This window comes from Nerophis ophidion, linkage group LG01 (genome assembly GCF_033978795.1).
Source record: "Nerophis ophidion isolate RoL-2023_Sa linkage group LG01, RoL_Noph_v1.0, whole genome shotgun sequence".
Taxonomy (NCBI): domain Eukaryota; kingdom Metazoa; phylum Chordata; class Actinopteri; order Syngnathiformes; family Syngnathidae; genus Nerophis; species Nerophis ophidion.
The window spans coordinates 9,558,648-9,579,249 of record NC_084611.1 but is presented as its reverse complement, the minus strand read 5'-3'; the positions used below and the strand labels follow the sequence as shown (position 1 = coordinate 9,579,249).

The 20,602-nt window shown below is 41.6% G+C and overlaps 1 protein-coding gene across 1 annotated transcript in view; it reads right to left on the bottom strand.

Annotated features, from left to right (window-relative positions):
• Positions 1-20,602, bottom strand: part of gldc (glycine dehydrogenase (decarboxylating)) — a 68,228-nt gene that overhangs the window by 35,777 nt on the left and 11,849 nt on the right. The window contains exons 3-16 of the mRNA XM_061895801.1: positions 16,363-16,498; positions 16,058-16,222; positions 15,908-15,985; positions 15,690-15,837; positions 15,418-15,614; positions 15,260-15,356; positions 15,073-15,178; positions 14,862-15,001; positions 11,941-12,021; positions 11,760-11,857; positions 10,346-10,430; positions 10,229-10,270; positions 6,927-7,069; positions 6,758-6,833 (exon numbers count right to left, since the gene is read on the bottom strand). Coding sequence (XP_061751785.1) covers positions 6,758-6,833; positions 6,927-7,069; positions 10,229-10,270; positions 10,346-10,430; positions 11,760-11,857; positions 11,941-12,021; positions 14,862-15,001; positions 15,073-15,178; positions 15,260-15,356; positions 15,418-15,614; positions 15,690-15,837; positions 15,908-15,985; positions 16,058-16,222; positions 16,363-16,498 — 1,592 coding nt within the window. The remainder of the gene's footprint in view (positions 1-6,757; positions 6,834-6,926; positions 7,070-10,228; positions 10,271-10,345; positions 10,431-11,759; positions 11,858-11,940; positions 12,022-14,861; positions 15,002-15,072; positions 15,179-15,259; positions 15,357-15,417; positions 15,615-15,689; positions 15,838-15,907; positions 15,986-16,057; positions 16,223-16,362; positions 16,499-20,602) is intronic.

Sequence of the window (20,602 nt, the reverse complement as noted above, 5' to 3'; positions counted from 1 at the left end):
CCTTGATCACCCCCTGGGGGGTGAGGGGAGCAGTGGGCAGCAGCGGTGGCACGCGCCCCAGGATGATTTATGGTGATTTAACCCCCAATTCCAACCCTTGGACATCACTGAAAAGAGGTTGAGAACCACTGGCTTAGTGGTTAGAGCAGACCTGGGCAATTATTTTACTCCGGAGGGGCCAGATTTAGATAAAAAAAAAGTGTGTCTGGGGGCCACTATATCTATTTTTAGGAACACTAATACAAAACCTCACAATAATGATTGGAAGCCTTAAAAAACGGAATGGAATTTGAATTTTTTTTACTGAATGAGACACCCAGAATGTACATGAAAATAAAGTATCTGGGATTTATAATATTAACTATGAATGATAAAACACTGAATATTGACAACATGTTTTACAATCAACCAAAACGCAACAAACAGTGAAAAAAAACAACCCCCACCTACAATCTGAGATACCTCATAGTGACCATAGTAAGTAATTGTATGACCATAGTAAGTAATTAGATGACCATAGTTAAATAGTATATGATGCTGATTCCAAGCATTGAAATACTTAGTATACTTGAAGACTTCCTTCCGGTCATTAGAGAACATGACAGCACATCATAATGGCAGCTACACTTTCCATCTTAAAGGGGAACATTATCACCAAACCGATGCAAGCGTCAATATATACCTTGATGTTGCAGAAAAAAGACCATGTATTTTTTTAACCGATTTCCGAACTCTAAATGGGTGAATTTTGGCTACTTAAACGCCTTTCTGTTAATCGGTCTTTTAGCCATGACGTCAGAACGTGACGTCACCGAGGTAACACAGCCGCCATTTTCATTTTCACGTTACAGCTCTGTTATTTTCCGTTTTTTCGACTATTTTTTTGGAACCTTGGAGACATCATGCCTTGTCGGTGTGTTGTCGGAGGGTGTAACAACACTAACAGGGAGGGATTCAAGTTGCACCACTGGCCCGAAGATGCCAAAGTGTCTGCCGCCAGACCTCCATTGAATGTGCCAGAGTGTCTCCACATTTGACCGGCGATGCTAAGACAGACATGGCACAGAGATGTATGGATAACCTGCAGATGCATTTGCAACGAGAGTCAACGAAATCACAAAGGTGAGTTTTGTTGATGTTGACTGCCAGCTAATCGATGCTAACATGCTACGCTAATCGATGCTAACATGCTATTTACCGGCGGTGCTAAAGCAGACATGGCACAGAGATGTATGGATAACCTGCAGATGCATTTGCAACGATTAAGTCAACGAAATCACAAAGGTGAGTTTTGTTGATTTTGACTGCCAGCTAATCGATGCTAACATGCTATTTACCGGCGGTGCTAAAGCAGACATGGAACAGAGATGTACAGATAACCTGTAGATGCATTTGCAACTATATTACGTTTCCTTCCACCCACATTTAATGCGAAACAAACACTTACCAATCGACGCGATTTAAGTTGCTCCAGTGTCAAAAGATGCGAAAGTCCTGATCGTTTGGTCCGCACATTTTACCGGCGATGCTAACGCAGCTATTCGGCCATGCTATGGCTATAAATAGCGTCAATAGCTATTCGCTCAATAGCTTCAGTTTCTTCAATATTTTCATACTCCAACCATCTGTTTCAATACATGCGTAATCTGTTGAATCGCTGAAATCCGAGTTTTTTTTTGGAACCTTGGAGACATCATGCCTCGTCGGTGTGTTGTCGGAGGGTGTAACAACACTAACAGGGAGGGATTCAAGTTGCACCACCGGCAAGAAATCTGCCGCCAGACCCCCATTGAATGTGCCAGAGTGTCTTCACATTTGACCGGCGATGCTAAGGCAGACATGGCACAGAGATGTATGGATAACCTGCGGATGCATTTGCAACAGTTAAGTCAACAAAATCACAAAGGTGAGTTTTGTTGATGTTGTTGACTTATGTGCTAATCAGACATATTTGGTCGCGGCATGACTGCCAGCTAATCAATGCTAACATGCTACGCTAATCGACGCTAACATGCTGTATGTACATTTGAAACTAGATACCCACATTTAATGCGAAACAAACACTTACAAATCGACGGATTTAAGTTGCTCCAGTGTCACAAGATGCGAAAGTCCTGATCGTTCGGTCCGCACATTTTACCGGCGATGCTAATAAGGCAGCCATGCTATGGGCCACTTCATTAGGTACACCCACGCTATGGCCGAATAGCGTCAATTGCTATTCGCTCAATAGCTTCAATTTCGTTTTCGCTATCTGCTTCCATGCTCCGACCATCTGTTTCAATACATGCGTAATCGGTTGAATCGCTTAAGCCGCTGAAATCAGAGTCTGAATCCGAGCTAATGTCGCTATATCTTGCTGTGGTAACCGCCATGTTGTTTGTATTGGCAGCACTGTATGACGTCACAGGGAAATGGACAGTGGCTTAAGCAAATAGCGAAAATCAAGAACTTTAAAGCTTTTTTTAGGGATATTCCGGGCGGTGTAAAATTTTGATAAAAACTTCAAAAAATAAAACAAGCCACTGGGAACTGATTTTTATTGTTTTTAACCCTTTTGAAATTGTGATAATGTTCCCCTTTAAACATCTAAAACAATTACTTGGGAATGTCCGGCCGGCCAGATTGAAAAACTCAACGAGCCGCATGTGGCCCCCGGGCCTTAATTTGCCCAGGTCTGGGTTAAAGTGTCCGCCCTGAGATCGGTAGGCCGTGAGTTCAAACCCCGGCCGAGTCATACCAAAGACTATAAAAAATGGCTGCGCTCATCCTAAATGTGTTAGCTTGATGCTATATTACATTCGATTTGCCATAGACAGGCTACTATAAGATTTGGCCGTTTTACATTGCGATTTTAACACTTCAGAGTTTGGTTGTTAAAACTAAGACTGAAATGGATGTGAAAATTAAACAGCTGGTGTGCAATAAGCACAGTACTTACAGTATAAACACTTTGTTGGGCGCAACATAACACATGCAGCTTCCTGGGAAACACTACGTCATGGATAGGCGCTTGCATGCGAATGGGAGTCAAATGGTGTACGAAAACAAGACATAACCTACTCAGTGGCCTAGTGGTTAGAGTCTCCGCCCTGAGATGGGTAGGCCGTGAGTTCAAACCCCAGCCGAGTCATACCAAAGACTATAAAAAATGGCTGTGCTCATCCTAAATGTGTTAGCTTGATGCTATATTATATTCGATTTGCCATAGACAGGCTACTATAAGATTTAGCCGTTTTACATTGCGATTTTAACACTTCAGAGTTTGGTTGTTAAAACTACAAGTGAAATGGATGTGACAATTAAACAGCTGGTGTGCAATAAGCACAATACTTACTGTATAAACACTTTGTTGGGCGCAACATAACATGCAGCTTCCTGGGAAACACTACGTCATGGATAGGCGGTTGCATGCGAATGGGAGTCAAATGGTGTACGAAAATGGTGTACGAAGTGGCCTAGTGGTTAGAGTCTCCGCCCTGAGATGGGTAGGCCGCGAGTTCAAACCCCAGCCGAGTCATACCAAAGACTATAAAAAATGTCTGTGCTCATCCTAAATGTGTTAGCTTGATGCTGTATTATATTCGATTTGCCATAGACAGGCTACTATAAGATTTGGCCGTTTTACATTGCGATTTTAACACTTCAGAGTTTGGTTGTTAAAACTACAAGTGAAATGGATGTGACAATTAAACAGCTGGTGTGCAATAAGCACAATACTTACAGTATAAACACTTTGTTGGGCGCAACATAACACATGCAGCTTCCTGGGAAACACTACGTGATGGATAGGCGGTTGCATGCGAATGGGAGTCAAATGGTGTACGAAAATGGTGTACGAAGTGGCCTAGTGGTTAGAGTCTCCGCCCTGAGATGGGTAGGCCGCGAGTTCAAACCCCGGCCGAGTCATACCAAAGACTATAAAAAATGGGAGCCATTACCTCCTTGCTTGGCACTCAGCATCAAGGGTTGGAATTGGGCGTTAAATCACAAAAAATGATTCCCGCTGCCGCTCACTGCTCCCCTCACCTCCCAGGGGGTGAACAAGGGGACGGGGTCAAATGCAGAGGACACATTTCACCACACCTGGTGTGTGTGACAATCATTGGTATTTTAACTTTTGTCCCATTGAATCCAAAAAAAAAATGACATACCACTTGAAAAAAACAGAATAGAATTTTATGTTTTTTTACTGTATGTGACACCCAAAATGTACATGAAAATAAAGAAAGTGGGATTTACAATATTAACTATGAGCCATAAAACACTGAATATTAACATATGAACATCGCTCCTCTTTTACTTCTCAGACCAGCTCCTTTAAGGTTTGTGTATCTTTTACAATCTAGCAAAACACACACAAAATGTGACAAAATATGAATGCAAAGGGTAATAAACACCAACAATATGATATATTATCACTTTTTATGTGGAAATTTGTTGTAAAAATTTGCTTCCGCATCTGTTCCTGACACACCCGTTTCGGGCTGGCTGCTCTGAAAACTAGGGATGCACCGAAATGAAAATCTGTGGCCGAAGCCGAATAAAATTTAAACGCTTGGCCGAATACCAAATAATGAATGCAGTTTTTCACAATTTTTTTTAATATTGCATAAATAGCCTAGAATAAATATTTAGACATGTTTTTCAAATAAAGTAATTTTTTATTGAATATTGACATTTTTTTAATATTCCAGTAGCCTTTGCTTTTCAAAAAAAAAAGCACAAAGTTTTTTTTTTCTATTAGGCCTTCAAACAAGACATGCATTCCAAAAAAAAAAATAAAGTGCATTAAAGTGGATAAACCCGAAACAAATGAATTATTGTCCTTTTGGCAAAAGTCTGCTTAGCCACAGTAGATATGCTAATAATGTAAACAGAGGCCCCACTAAATCTCAATAAGTGTGTGCTTGTAACCTCATACACTTATACAGGTACACAACATATCCCAACGTCACTGCACGTTGGTTGATTGCGTCATCGCGTCAAAAAATTGCGTCACACGCCACTATTCGGCCTTGTTTTTAACTCATTCCACCGAAGGCCGAATGTGGCTTTTTTTGCCATATTCGGCCGAATATATTCGGTTACCGATTAATCGGTGCATCCCTACTGAAAACTGCTTTGTTCCTGGTCTGAGCTATAATAATAATAATAATACCGTAGTAATAATAATAATACTAACTGCTATAACACCCAAAAGTCCAGATTTCGACCATTGAAATACTTTCTGTAGTTCAAGACTGACAGTCTTTTAAAAACAGCACTATCAACCCTCCACATTTTTCCGGGAAACTCGAATTTCAGTGCCCCTCACGAAAATCTCCTGGGGCAACCATTTCTCCCGATTTCCACCCGGACAACAATATTGGGTGCCTACAATCTGTCGTCACGTCCGCTTTTTCCTCCATACAAACAGCGTGCCGGCCCAGTCACATAATATATGTGGCTTTCACACACACTTAAGTGAATGCAAGGCATACTTGGTCAACAGCCATACAGGTCACACTGAGGGTGGCCGTATAAACAACTTTAACACTGTTACAAATATGCGCCACACTGTGAACCCACACCAAACACTTAAGTGAATGCAAGGCATACTTGGTCAACAGCCATACAGGTCACACTGAGGGTGGCCGTATAAACAACTTTAACACTGTTACAAATATGCGCCACACTGTGAACCCACACCAAACACTTAAGTGAATGCAAGGCATACTTGGTCAACAGCCATACAGGTCACACTGAGGGTGGCCGTATAAACAACTTTAACACTGTTACAAATATGCGCCACACTGTGAACCCACACCAAACAAGAACGACAAAACACATTTTGGCAGAACATCCGCACCGTAACGCAACAGAACGGATCCCCAGAACCCCTTGCAGCACTAACTCTTCCAGGACACTACAATATACAGCCCCCAACCCAGCCCACCTCAACCTCCTCATGCTCTCTCAGGGAGAGCATGTCCCAAATTCCAAACTGCTGTTTTGAGGCATGTTAGGAAAAAAATAACGCACTTCGTGACTTCAATAATAAATAAGGCAGTGCCATGTTGGCATTTTTTTTCCATAACTTGAGTGGATTTATTTTGGAAGCCCTTGTTACATGCACCACGACAAAATTGGGGATAATACTGTGTTAATTCCACGACTGTATGCATCGGTATAGGTAATTTAGAGTTAGACAATATCGGAATATCGGCAAAAAAAGCCATTATCGGACATCTCTACTTTATTTTCCTATTTTTTTTTATCAGACATTGTTAAATGTCAATCCAAACTGAACAGTCCTACAGTATTAGGACGGTATAGCTGGGTTGGTAGAGTGGCCGTGGCAGCAACTTGAGGGTTCCAGGTTCGATCCCCGCTTTGGGCAAGACACTTTACCCAATTGAATTTTTTTTTTAAAATTGAATTATATTTATATAGCGCTTTTCTCGAGTGACTCAAAGCGCTTTACATAGTGAAACCCAATATCTAAGTTACATTTAAACCAGTGTGGGTGGCACTGGGAGCAGGTGGGTAAAGTGTCTTGCCCAAGGACACAACGGCAGTGACTAGGATGGCGGAAGCGGGGATCGAACCTGCAACCCACAAGTTGCTGGCACGATTCAACTGCTCCCAGTGCCACCCACACTGGTTTAAATGTAACTTAGATATATGGTTTCACTATGTAAAGCGCTTTGAGTCACTAGAGAAAAGCGCTATATAAATATAATTCCTTCCACTTACAATTTTTGGTGCAACTTACACTTCTGGAGGTCTCTCCCTTTGAGTTGAGGTAGGCCTTTATGGCTGCCAGGCCTGCGTATTCTCCCTGAGCGCCGCTGGGACACAAAACAAGCGCACCATGCTCATTAAAAAAAGGGTCTTGATCGTAACGTTGATCACAAACCAACTGGAAAAAAAAAAATGCTGACCTGTTGGGCTGGAAGGAGATCTTGTCGTAGCCTGTCACCTCACAGAGGTCCTTCTCCAGCTGCCGGAAGAGCTTCTGGTAGCCCTCGGCTTGGTCCAGTGGCACGAAAGGGTGGATGTTGGCAAACTCCCTCCAAGTGATGGGCTGAAGGAACAAAAAAAATTAAAGCTGCAAGCAGCGTTGGTCGGGTCCGCCTTTGGCTGCTGCCCCCGAGACCCACGGCCGGATAAGCGTTACAAGACGCCTTGGAGCCACTATTTTGAGAATCTAATGCATTGTGAAAGTAATGCAGTTGTTGTATTGAAGTGAAAATATCAAACTTCCTGTTGATTTTTGCTAAAGTATGTTAATTATTAAAATGTAGGTCTAAGTGAGACCTACATAGTGTTTTTTGTTTCATGTCTCTCTGACATTCCTACCGGAAGTTACAAGCAGTTTTGTCTGTGTTTTCTTCCTAGGAGCAGTTTTTCCGTGTTGTATTCCTAGGGGGGCGGTGGAGCGCAATTTTGAGTTTTGAGGTTAGGTTTTTTTCATCAGATCGCAATTTTTGCCAGACCTGATGTGTGTGTCAAGTTTGGAGAGTTTAGAAGCATTTTAAGAGGGTCAAAAAACAGCTCAAAGAGGCAAAAATGACATTTTTTAGGAGACTTTGCACAGGGGCTCTTTGAAGGCGCGTAAAATCAAAACCTGAGAACTTATCAAAACTCTGTTCTATACTTTTAATCAGAAGGGTTCAATCCCTCTCCTGTGCAAGTTTGAAGCCAAAACAACAAACGCACTCAGAGGAGATAATGTTTGAAGAAAGGTGACCGGTTTTTACAAAACTTTTGTTTTGAAGGGGGGATTGCAAACTTCCTGTTGATTTTTGTTGGGGGTTGTCAATCTATGAAATGTAGGTCTAAGCGAGACCTACATAGAAGTTTTTGTTTCATGTCTCTCCGACATTCTTACCGGAAGTTACAAGCAGTTTTGTCTGTGTTTTCTTCCTAGGAGCAGTTTTTCCGTGTTGTATTCCTAGGGGGGCGGTGGAGCGCAATTTTGAGTTTTGAGGTTAGGTTTTTTCATCAGATCGCAATTTTTGCCAGACCTGATGTGTGTGTCAAGTTTGGTGAGTTTAGAAGCATTTTAAGAGGGTCAAAAACAGCTCAAAGAGGCAAAAATTACATTTTTTAGGAGACTTTGCACAGGGGCTCTTTGAAGGCGCGTAAAATCAAAACCTGAGAACTTATCAAAACTCTGTTCTATACTTTTAATCAGAAGGGTTCAATCTCTCTCCTGTGCCAGTTTGAAGCCAAAACAACAAACGCACTCAGAGGAGATAATGTTTGAAGAAAGGTGACCGGTTTTTACAAAACTTTTGTTTTGAAGGGGGGATTGCAAACTTCCTGTTGATTTTTGTTGGGGGTTGTCAATCTATGAAATGTAGGTCTAAGCGAGACCTACATAGAGGTTTTTGTTTCATGTCTCTCCGACATTCTTACCGGAAGTTACAAGCAGTTTTGTCTGTGTTTTCTTCCTAGGAGCAGTTTTTCCGTGTTGTATTCCTAGGGGGGCGATGGAGTGCAATTTTGAGTTTTGAGGTTAGGTTTTTTCATCAGATCGCAATTTTTGCCAGACCTGATGTGTGTGTCAAGTTCGGTGAGTTTAGAAGCATTTTAAGAGGGTCAAAAACAGCTCAAAGAGGCAAAAATGACATTTTTTAGGAGACTTTGCACAGGGGCTCTTTGAAGGCGCGTAAAATCAAACCCTGAGAACTTATCAAAACTCTGTTCTATACTTTTAATCAGAAGGGTTCAATCTCTCTCCTGTGCCAGTTTGAAGCCAAAACAACAAACGCACTCAGAGGAGATAATGTTTGAAGAAAGGTGACCGGTTTTTACAAAACTTTTGTTTTGAAGGGGGGATTGCAAACTTCCTGTTGATTTTTGTTGGGGGTTGTCAATCTATGAAATGTAGGTCTAAGCAAGACCTACATAGAGGTTTTTGTTTCATGTCTCTCCGACATTCTTACCGGAAGTTACAAGCAGTTTTGTCTGTGTTTTCTTCCTAGGAGCAGTTTTTTCAGTGTTTTATTCAAAAATAGCGCTGGAGCGCAATTTTGAGGTTTGGTTTTTTTCAGTAGCTCGCAATATTCGCGTCAAGTTTGGTGACTTTTGAAGCATTTTAAAGGGGTCAAATTACAGCGCAAAGAGGCAAAAATTGCATTTTTTGCGAAAATTTTATTTTGAAGGGGTTTTTGCCAACTTCCTGTAGATTTTTGCTGAAAGAAGTGAGTGTATGAAAATTGGGTCTAAGTCAGACCTACGTAGGAGTTTTCGTTTCATGTCGCTATGACATTCCTAACAGAAGTTAGGACCCTAATTAAAGCTGCAAGCAGCGTTGGTCGGGTCCGCCTTTGGCTGCTGCCCCCGAGACACACGGCCGGATAAGCGTTAGAAGACGCCTTGGAGCCACTATTTTGAGAATCTAATGCATTGTGAAAGTAATGCAGTTGTTGTATTGAAGTGAAAATATCAAACTTCCTGTTGATTTTTGCTCAAGTATGTTAAGTATTAAAATGTAGGTCTAAGTGAGACCTACATAGTGTTTTCTGTTTCATGTCTCTCTGACATTTCTACCGGAAGGTACAAGCAGTTTTGTCTGTGTTTTCTTCCTAGGAGCAGTTTTTTCAGTGTTTTATCCAAAAATAATGCTAGAGCGCAATTTTGAGTTTTGGGGTTTGTTTTTTTCATTAGATTGCAATATTCGCCAGTCCTTATGTGTGCGTCAAGTTTGGTGACTTTTGAAGCATTTTAAAAGGGGTCAAATTACGGCGCAAAGAGGCAAAAATTGCATTTTTTGCGCAAATTTTATTTTGAAGGGGTTTTTGCCAACTTCCTGTAGATTTTTGCTGAAAGAAGTGAGTGTATGAAAATTGGGTCTAAGTCAGACCTACATAGGAGTTTTTGTTTCATGTCTCTATGACATTCCTAACAGAAGTTACATGCAGTTTTGTCTGTAATCTTTTCCTAGGGGGCGCTAGAGCGCAATTTTCATTTTGGGGGATTGGTTGCTTAATATGTTGGGAAGGTTTGCTATACCGACGTGTGTGTCAAATTTGGTGAGTTTTGAAGCATGTTAAGGGGGTCAAATTACAGCGCGTAGGTGCGGAATAATAATAAAACACAGCAGTTTCAATAGGGTCCTTGGCCCATTGCAAAAGGACTCCTGTGGAGTTCTTTTGCAATGGGCCTGCGGACCCTAAAAAAGTAAAAAACATGAGGAACTATCACGACATTACTGGCAATGAGGCGAATGACTCACCATGAGCTCGGAGGAACTGTTCAGCTTCATCGTGCAGGAGCCCTGAGGAGGATGTTGGGAAACAATCATCAGTTCTGGTTTACACTGCTTTGTACCGGTGCTGGACTTCGTTCTCACCAGTGGGATCATACTGTGCACCAGCGAGAGGTCTTTGTTCTCCAGACGCTTCATGTAACGCACAATGTTGGTCTCCGAGTGGTAACTGAGGAGCCAAAGTCCGGTTAGCTACACCCCAGCTCAGGATAATCAGGATGCTAGGTAAAAGCTGATTGTGCGTTTCTGTATCATACCACCACGTCGCGAGCGACTAACGATATTAGAGGCCAACTCTTTATTTATGGCCCCAGTATAGATAAAAAGTTCACTTCAGCAGCTAACAATGAATGATTAAAACAAGAAATACAAACCCCGTTTCCATATGAGTTGGGAAATTGTGTTAGATGTAAATATAAACAGAATACGATGATTTGCAAATCATTTTCAACCCATATTCACTTGAATATGCTACAAAGACAACATATTTGATATTTTTAAACATAAAAACCTTTTTTTTTTTGGCAAATAATCATTAACTTGAGAATTTGATGCCAGCAACACGTGACAAAGAAGTTGGGAAAGCCATTTATCAACAACATCCAGAAACGCACACCGGCTTCTCTGAGCCCGAGATCATCAAAGATGGACTGATGCAAAGTGGAAAAGTGTTCTGCAGTCTGACGAGTCCACATTTCAAATTGTTTTTGGAAATATTCAACATCGTGTCATCCGGACTGTTATCGACGCAAAGTTCAAAAGCCAGTATCTGTGATGGTATGGGGATGCATTAGTGCCCAAGGCATGGATAACTTACACATATGTGAAGGCACTATTAATGCTGAAAGGTACATACAGGTTTTGGAACATCTAAGCGCCGTCTTTTTCATGGACGCCCCTGCTTATTTCAGCAAGACAATGCCAAGCCACATTTAGCACGTATTACAACAGCGTGGCTTCGTAAAAAAAGAATGTGGGTACTTTCCTGGCCCGCCTGCAGTCCAGACCTGTCACCCATTGAAAATGTGTGGCGCATTATGAAGCGTAAAATACAACATGTTGAAGGACTGAAGCTCTACATTAAACTAGAATGGGAAAGAATTCCATTTTCAAAGCTTCAACAATTAGTTTCCTCAGTTCCCAAACGTTTATTGAGTGTTAAAAGAAAAGGTGATGTAACACAATGGTGAACATGCCCTTTCCCAACTACTTTGGCATGTGTTGCAGCAATGAAATTCTAAGTTATTATTTGCGAAAAGTTTGAAAGAGTTTGAACAGCAAATATATTGTCTTTGTAGTGCATTCAACTGAATATGGGTTGAAAAGGATTTGCAAATCATTGTATTCCGTTTATATTTACATCTAACACAATTTCCCAACTCATATGGAAACGGGGTTTGTACTTGAGTCGCTTTAAAATGTCGACCGTGCTAACTAAACAAAACTGACTATACGAACTCTGATTCTACAACAAAGTTCTTCAGTTCAAATTCCCGACCTGTTGAAGACCTGGTGGGTCAGGTACTTGCTGGTCCTCTTGAAAGGACTTCCCATGATGCCCTTTGACCGCTCGCCCATTTGCTCAGCGATCAGCTCCTAAAAACCAAAGCAAAACTGGTCAAATCCGAGGCTAAAAGCAACAACAACAAAAACTTAGTTTGAAGCATCTTTTAACACACAGCGGAGGATTCGCAGCCAAAGACCCAGAGCAAGTCGTCCAGGTCTCGTTCGGTCACGGTCTCGTCCAACGATACGCCCAACTGTAAAGACCGACAAGAAATTAAAAAACAACGCCAATGGACAACCAAACCAGACCCCTGAACTACCCCTTACCATGAATTGAAAAACTTATTGGGGTGTTACCATTTAGTGGTCAATTGTACGGAATATGTACTGAACTGTGCAATCTACTAATAAAAGTTGCAATCAATCAATCAATCAAACCCTAACGTTTCATGGAGGGTAGACGGACTGAGACCTATGACGCTCGTTCAACGAAAAAAACCCCAAGATCCTCTCAGTCCTGACTGAAGAATGAAGTCTCTGGTGGCCTTAACCGGCTGAAGTACTCTCCGCAGAGATACCATACCAACTTTTTTTCATAAAGCCCTTTAAAAACAACCATGAAGAACAAAGGTCCGTACATCCATCCATCATCTTCCGCTTATCCGAGGTCGGGTCGCGGGGGCAGCAGCCTAAGCAGGGAAGCCCAGACTTCCCTCTCCCCAGCCACTTCGTCTAGCTCTTCCCAGGGGATCCCGAGGCGTTCCCAGGCCAGCCGGGAGACATAGTCTTCCCAACGTGTCCTGGGTCTTCCCCGTGGCCTCCTACCAGCTGGACGTGCCCTAAACACCTCCCTAGGGAGGCGTTCGGGTGGCATCCTGACCAGATGCCCGAACCACCTCATCTGGCTCCTCTCGATGTGGAGGAGCAGCGGCTTTACGTTGAGTTCCTCCCGGATGGCAGAGCTTCTCACCCTATCTCTAAGGGAGAGCCCCGCCCCCCGACGGAGGAAACTCATTTCGGCCGCTTGTACCCGTGATCTTATCCTTTCGGTCATGACCCAAAGCTCATGACCATAGGTGAGGATGGGAACGTAGATCGACCGGTAAATTGAGAGCGTTGCCTTCCGGCTCAGCTCCTTCTTCACCACAACGGATCGGTACAATGTCCGCATTACTGAAGACGCCGCACCGATCCGCCTGTCGATCTCACGATCCACTCTTCCCTCACTCGTGAACAAGACTCCTAGGTACTTGAACTCCTCCACTTGGGGCAGGGTCTCCTCCCCAACCCGGAGATGGCATTCCAGCCTTTTCCGGGCGAGAACCATGGACTCGGACTTGGAGGTGCTGATTCTCATTCCGGTCGCTTCACACTCGGCTGCGAAACGATCCAGTGAGAGCTGAAGATCCCGGCCAGATGAAGCCATCAGGACCACATCATCTGCAAAAAGCAGAGACCTAATCCCGTGGCCACCAAACCGGAACCCCTCAACGCCTTGTCAAGGTCCGTACAACCACAAAGAAATACAAGCTAAGGACAGACTAAAAAAAATAACATTTAAAACAGAAGTAAAATACACATTGAAAAAGCAAATACAAATTATCTTAAGAGCAAATTGTTCAAAAAAGGTAAAAACCGTATAAACTCTCATGCTGGGTTGAAAGCCAATGAATAAAAATGGGTTTTAAGAAGGGTCTTAAAAGTAGCTAAAGAAGGGGCCTGTCCCACATGGAGAGGGAGATGGTTCCAGAGTTTGGGAACCCACAACAAAGAAGGCTACAATGAATTGATTAACGTGGAACCCGACTTAAACAAGTTGAAAAACGTATTCGGGGTGTTACCATTTAGTGGTCAATTGTACTGAACTGTGTAATCTACTAATACAAGTTTCAATCAATCAATCAATCAATCAAAGGCTCTGTACTCTCGAAGCTTTGATTTGGGTATCTCCAGGATCAACTGGTCAGCTGACCTGAGGGACCGGGTGGGGGTGTAGAGGTGGAGCAGCTCTAAGAGGCCTGCGTCCGAACCCAGAATCAATCAATCAATCAATCAATCAATGTTTATTTATATAGCCCCAAATCACAAATGTCTCAAAGGACTGCACAAATCATTACGACTACAACATCCTCGGAAGAACCCACAAAAGGGCAAGGAAAACTCACACCCAGTGGGCAGGGAGAATTCACATCCAGTGGGACGCCAGTGACAATGCTGACTATGAGAAACCTTGGAGAGGACCTCAGATGTGGGCAACCCCCCCCCCCCCCCTCTAGGGGACCGAAAGCAATGGATGTCGAGCGGGTCTAACATGATACTGTGAAAGTTCAATCCATAGTGGCTCCAACACAGCCGTGAGAGTTCAGTTCAAGCGGATCCAAGACAGCAGCGAGAGTCCCGTCCACAGGAAACCATCTCAAGCGGATCAGCAGCGTAGAGATGTCCCCAACCGATACAGGCGAGCGGTCAATTGTACGGAATACGTACTGTACTGTGCAATCTACTAATAAAAGTTTCAATCAATCAATCAATCAAACCCTAACGTTTCATGAACCCAGAACCCAGGGACTCGGCTTACAAAACAGGGCGGGTGAATGTAGTCTAAGGTGTCAACACTTTGTGGTATCCCCTTGACAAAGCCGTCGTCCCTCTAGTTCTCGGATACTACCTCTGGACCTGCAAAATGTATAGGTCCAGTTTGATTCCGTATTGATACTGTTCACACGGAATGACAGCCCCAAAAAATAAATGCAGAATATTGTTTTTTTTAAAAGGGGTTTTAGTCTGACCCCACTAGGATTGTAGCTTAGGCATTCAACCTGGTACTTGCCAAACACAACTGGGGCGCAGAATGTCTCATGGATTCCTCCCTGGCAAAGGCAAACAAAGGAGTCATGGAAGAGACCAAGTCTCCCAAGTGGCCTGGGACAAACACCTCTGTCTACCTCTGGTAAAACTGAACCAGGTCTAGACACCTTTACTTAGATATTCCTTCTCTCGTGTACACGAATGAGACAAAAGGAAAGGGATGGCGGAAAACTTGCGGTAGTGAAGTCAGTTGTGGTTCATAGGAAAAAACAATCCCAGTCCTTACCAGTCCCTCAGAGTAGACCCTCAGGTTGATCTGCCTCTGCGCGGCCCTCTCCAAGATGTCCTTGGCTGCCACGCCACAGGTGACTTTGAGCGTGTCAAAGAACATCTCGCTGTGGAGCCGGTGCCCCGCTCTCTTCAGACCTAAACAATGCCAGGATTATCTACTCCTCAGTCTTTACTTCTCCAATCCAAATCGAGCGGACCAACCTTACCCTCGGCAAGGATCAGGGTGGCGTTGTGCGTCCTCTCCGCAATGTGCTTAAGTCCCTGGGGACCGTGGTAGAGTGCGAACATTGCAGCCATGTTGGCCAGCAGTGCCTAGTCGTCGAAGGTTGGACGGCATAGGAAAGTTAATCAAATCCGGACCAAAAATCCGGTGGAGTTCTAAGTCAGCGTTACCTGAGCCGTGCAGATGTTGCTGGTCGCTTTGTCTCTCCGGATGTGCTGCTCTCTGGTCTGCAGCGCAAGCCGAAACACTTCCTTGCCCGCCGCGTCCCTAAAATGTCAACGCAACCTTTAATACGGTTCGTTCTGGGTATCCGTCTGGGTATCCCCACCTGGTGACCCCGACCATTCTTCCGGGCATCATCCGGACCAGGTTTTCTTTGACGGAGAAGAAGGCAGCGTGAGGACCCCCGTAGCAGAGAGGCACTCCGAACCTCTGGGAGCTTCCGAGCGCAATGTCCACGCCAAACTCGCCGGGAGGACGCAGCACGCAGAGCGCCAAGAGATCAGTGGCGCAGCAAGCCAAGGCCTGGAAATGTCTCCAAGGGCTCAGCTCAGGCAGTTCCCGCTTTTTACAATCGTACCTTTTCGTTTTTGGTCTCACCCCGCCTTTATGCGCGCGATCCACAAGGGTGGTGAAGTCTTCCACTCGGCCGTCGGTGTCCGGGTACTGAAACAAGACGCCGCTGATGTCTTTCCCGCTGAAGTCCATCTCGTGAGGTAGCTTCAGCACCGTCTTGACGCCGATGTAGCTGAAACAACCGGGGGAAGCAACTTCAATGGAGCCCTTTTAGAAAAAACTTTATTGACGGCGTTCCTTACTTGGCTCGAGTCTGCACCACAGCAATAGTCTGAGGGTGACAACGTGGGTCGATGTAAAAGGTTCTTCTTTTGTTCTGTCTGGGAGAAAAAGACCCAAGTCTTGATTAAAACCAGAACTTTGAAGCCAGTCCAGGACTGTTGGGCGAATACCTGTGGCAGAGCTGCATGGCCTCGGCCGCGGCCGTCCCCTCGTCCAGCAGTGAGGCGTTGGCCATGGACAGGCCTGTGATGTCACAGATCATCGTCTGGTAATTCAGGAGAGACTCCAGGCGGCCTTGGGCCACCTCAGGCTGGTAGGGTGTGTACTGGGTCACCCTGTGGACAATAAGTACTTAACGCTGCGTAGCACTAGGAACAGCTAATGGACTGTACGGCTGGTCTTGGAATGATAAGCTCAGTAGAAAGGATGCCAAAAGAGACTCGTGACTTGACTTTAGGTCCACTCGTGCACTCACCAGCCGGCATTCTCCAGAAGGTTCCGCTGGATGGGCGGTGGCATGGAACAGCTGTAGTACCCCATACCGATGTAGGAACGCCAAACCTTGTTCTGGGACGCAATCTTTTGCAGCGACTCTAGGATTTCATTCTCACCTGAGTAAGATAAATTCAGCATTGATACGTTGGGACAAACTCAAGTTTTTGGAGTAAAAATAGCAGTATGTTTTTTTCATTTATAGTAATACACTGTAGATTTTATGGTAGAAAAAATTAAGACGGCTAAGTAAAAATAACAGTGGTACCATTTTAAAATTTACAGTAATTTGCTGTAAAAATGGTCGTAGATTTTACAGTAAAAATATGACAGTTCAGTCACCAGAATTTTATCGGAAAAATAACAGTGGCATCGTTTTTCTACAATTTTACCGTAAAAATAACAATGGTATGGTTCTTAAATTTACAGTAATTCGCTGTAAAAACAGTCGTAGATTTGGGCAGACAGTGGTATTGTTTTTCCAGAATTTTACCGTAAAAATAATAGTGGTACTGTGTTTACATTTGCAGGAAAAACACTGGTAATACAACTGTAAATTTTACGGTAAAGAAACACCTCAGTTGCCAGAATTTTACCATAAAAATAACAAATGGTACGGCTTTTAAATTTACAGTAATTCGCTGTAAAACAGTCGTAGATTTTGGTAGACAGCACCGCTATAATTTTTACGGTAAAATTCTGGAAAAATGATACCACGGTCTACCAAAATATACGACTGTTTTACAGCGAATTACTGTAAATTTAAGAACCATACCATTGTTATTTTTACGGTAAAATTCTGGCAACTGAGCAGTTTCTTTTACCATAAAATCTACGGTTGTTGTTTTACCAGTGTATTTCTTGCAAATGGGAACACAGAACCACTATAATTTTTACGGTAAAATTCAGAAAAAACGATACCACTGTGTTTCCATTTGCAGGAAATACACTGGTAAAACAACTGTAGAATTTATGGTAAAAGAAACGGCTCAGTTGCCAGGATATTACCATAAAAATAAATGGTACGTTTTTTTTTTTAATTTACAGTAATTCGCTGTAAAACAGTCGTAGATTTTGGTAGACAGTGGTATTGTTTTCCCAGAATTTTACCGTAAAAATAATTGTGGTACTGGGTTTCCATTTGCAGGAAAAACACTGGTAAAACAACTGTAGATCTTATGGTAAAAGAAAGGGCTCAGTTGCCTGAATTTTACCATAAAAATAACAAATGGTACGGTTTTTAAATTTACAGTAATTTGCTGTAAAACAGTCGTAGATTCTGGTAGACAATGGTGTTGTTTTTCCAGAATTTTACCGTAAAAATAATAGTGGTACTGGGTTTCCATTAACAAGAAAAACACTGGTAAAACAACTGTAGATTTTATGGTAAAAAAGAGGGCTCAGTTGCCAGAATTTTACCATAAAAATAACAAATGGTACAGTTTTTAAATTTACAGTAATTCGCTGTAAAAACAGTCGTAGATTTTGGTAGACAGTGGTATTGTTTTTCCAGAATTTTACCGTAAAAATAATAGTGGTACTGGGTTTCCATTTGCAAGAAAAACACTGGTAAAACTGTAGATTGTATGGTAAAAGGGCTCAGTTGCCAGAATTTTACCAAAAAAATAACAAATGGTACAGTTTTTAAATTTACAGTAATTCGCTGTAAAGCAGTCGTAGATTTTGGTAGACGTTTTCCAGAATTTTACCGTAAAAATAATAGTGGTACTGGGTTTCCATTTGCAAGAAAAACACTGGTAAAACAACTGTAGATTTTATGGTAAAAGAAAGGGCTCAGTTGCCAGAATTTTATCATAAAAATAAATGGTACGGTTTTTAAATTTATAGTAATTCGCTGTAAAACAGTCGTCTATTTTGGTAGAGAATGGTGTTGTTTTTCCAGAATTTTAACGTAAAAATAATAGTGGTACTGGGTTTCCATTTGCAAGAAAAACACTGGTAAAACTGTAGATTTTATGGTAAAAGGGCTCAGATGCCAGAATTTTACCCAAAAAAATAACAAATGGTACGGTTTTTAAATTTACAGTAATTCGCTGTAAAACAGTCGTAGATTTTGGTAGACGTTTTTCCAGAATTTTACCGTAAAAATAATAGTGGTACTGTGTTTCCATTTGCAAGAAAAACTGGTAAAATAACTGTAGATTTTATGGTAAAAGAAAGGGCTCAGTTGCCAGAATTTTATCATAAAAATAAATGGTACGGTTTTTAAATTTATAGTAATTCGCTGTAAAACAGTCGTCGATTTTGGTAGAGAATGGTGTTTTTCCAGAATTTTAACGTAAAAATAATAGTGGTACTGGGTTTCCATTTGCAAGAAAAACACTGGTAAAACTGTAGATTTTATGGTAAAAGGGCTCAGATGCCAGAATTTTACCCAAAAAAATAACAAATGGTACGGTTTTTAAATTTACAGTAATTCGCTGTAAAAACAGTCGTAGATTTTGGTAGACAGTGGTATTGTTTTTCCAGAATTTTACCGTAAAAATAATAGTGGTACTGGGTTTCCATTTGCAAGAAAAACACTGGTAAAACAACTGTAGATTTTATGTTAAAAGAAAGGGCTCAGTTGCCAGAATATTACCATAAAAGTAACAAATGGTACGGTTTTTAAATTTACAGTAATTCGCTGTAAAACAGTTGTCGATTTTGGTAGAGAATGGTGTTTTTCCAGAATTTTACCATAAAAATAATAGTGGGACTGTGTTTCCATTTGCAAGAAAAACTGGTAAAACAACTGTAGATTTTATGGTAAAAGAAAGGGCTCAGTTGCCAGAATTTTACCAAAAAAATAACAAATGGTACGGTTTTTAAATTTACAGTAATTCGCTGTAAAACAGTCGTAGATTTTGGTAGAAGTTTTTCCAGAATTTTACCGTAAAAATAATAGTGGTACTGTGTTTCCATTTGCAAGAAAAACTGGTAAAATAACTGTAGATTTTATGGTAAAAGAAAGGGCTCGGTTGCCAGAATTTTACCATAAAAATAAATGGTACGGTTTTAAAATTTACAGTAATTCGCTGTAAAAACAGTCGTAGATTTTGGTAGACAGTGGTATTGTTTTTCCAGAATTTTACCGTAAAAATAATAGTGGTACTGTGTTTCCATTTGCAGGAAAAACACTGGTAGTACAACAACAACAAAAATAAAATAGAAAAACAGCTCAGAGGCCAGAATTTTACCTTAAAAATAACGGTGGTATTGTTTTTCAGAATTTTTACCGTAAAAACAGTCGTACTGTGTGTAAATTTACCGGAAACCCACTGGTAAAACAACAACTGATTTTAAGTTTTTAATTGTAAAAGAAGCAGCTGAATTGCCAGAATTTTACCGTAAAAATAATAGTGGTACTGTGTTTCCATTTGCAAGAAAAACTGGTAAAATAACTGTAGATTTTATGGTAAAAGAAAGGGCTCAGTTGCCAGAATTTTACCATAAAAATAAATGGTACGGTTTTTAAATTTACAGTAATTCGCTGTAAAACAGTCGTCGATTTTGGTAGAGAATGGTGTTGTTTTCCCATAATTTTACCGTAAAAATAATAGTGGTACTGGGTTTCCATTTGCAAGAAAAAGACTGGTAAAACAACTGTAGATTTTATGTTAAAAGAAAGGGCTCAGTTGCCTGAATTTTACCATAAAAATAACAAATGGTACGGTTTTTAAATTTACAGTAATTCGCTGTAAAACAGTTGTCGATTTTGGTAGAGAATGGTGTTGTTTTTCCAGAATTTTACCGTAAAAATAATAGTGGTACTGTGTTTCCATTTGCAAGAAAAACTGGTAAAACAACTGTAGTTTTTATGGTAAAAGAAAGGGCTCAGTTGCCAGAATTTTACCCAAAAAATAACAAATGGTACGGTTTTTAAATTTACAGTAATTCGCTGTAAAACAGTCGTAGATTTTGGTAGACGTTTTTCCAGAATTTTACCGTAAAAATAATAGTGGTACTGTGTTTCCATTTGCAAGAAAAACACTGGTAAAACAACTGTAGTTTTTATGGTAAAAGAAAGGGCTCAGTTGCCAGAATATTACCATAAAAATAACAAATGGTACGGTTTTTAAATTTACAGTAATTCGCTGTAAAAACAGTCGTAGATTTTGGTAGACAGTAGTATTGTTTTTCCAGAATTTTACCGTAAAAATAATAGTGGTACTGTGTTTCCATTTGCAGGAAAAACACTCGTAATAAAACTGTAAATTTTA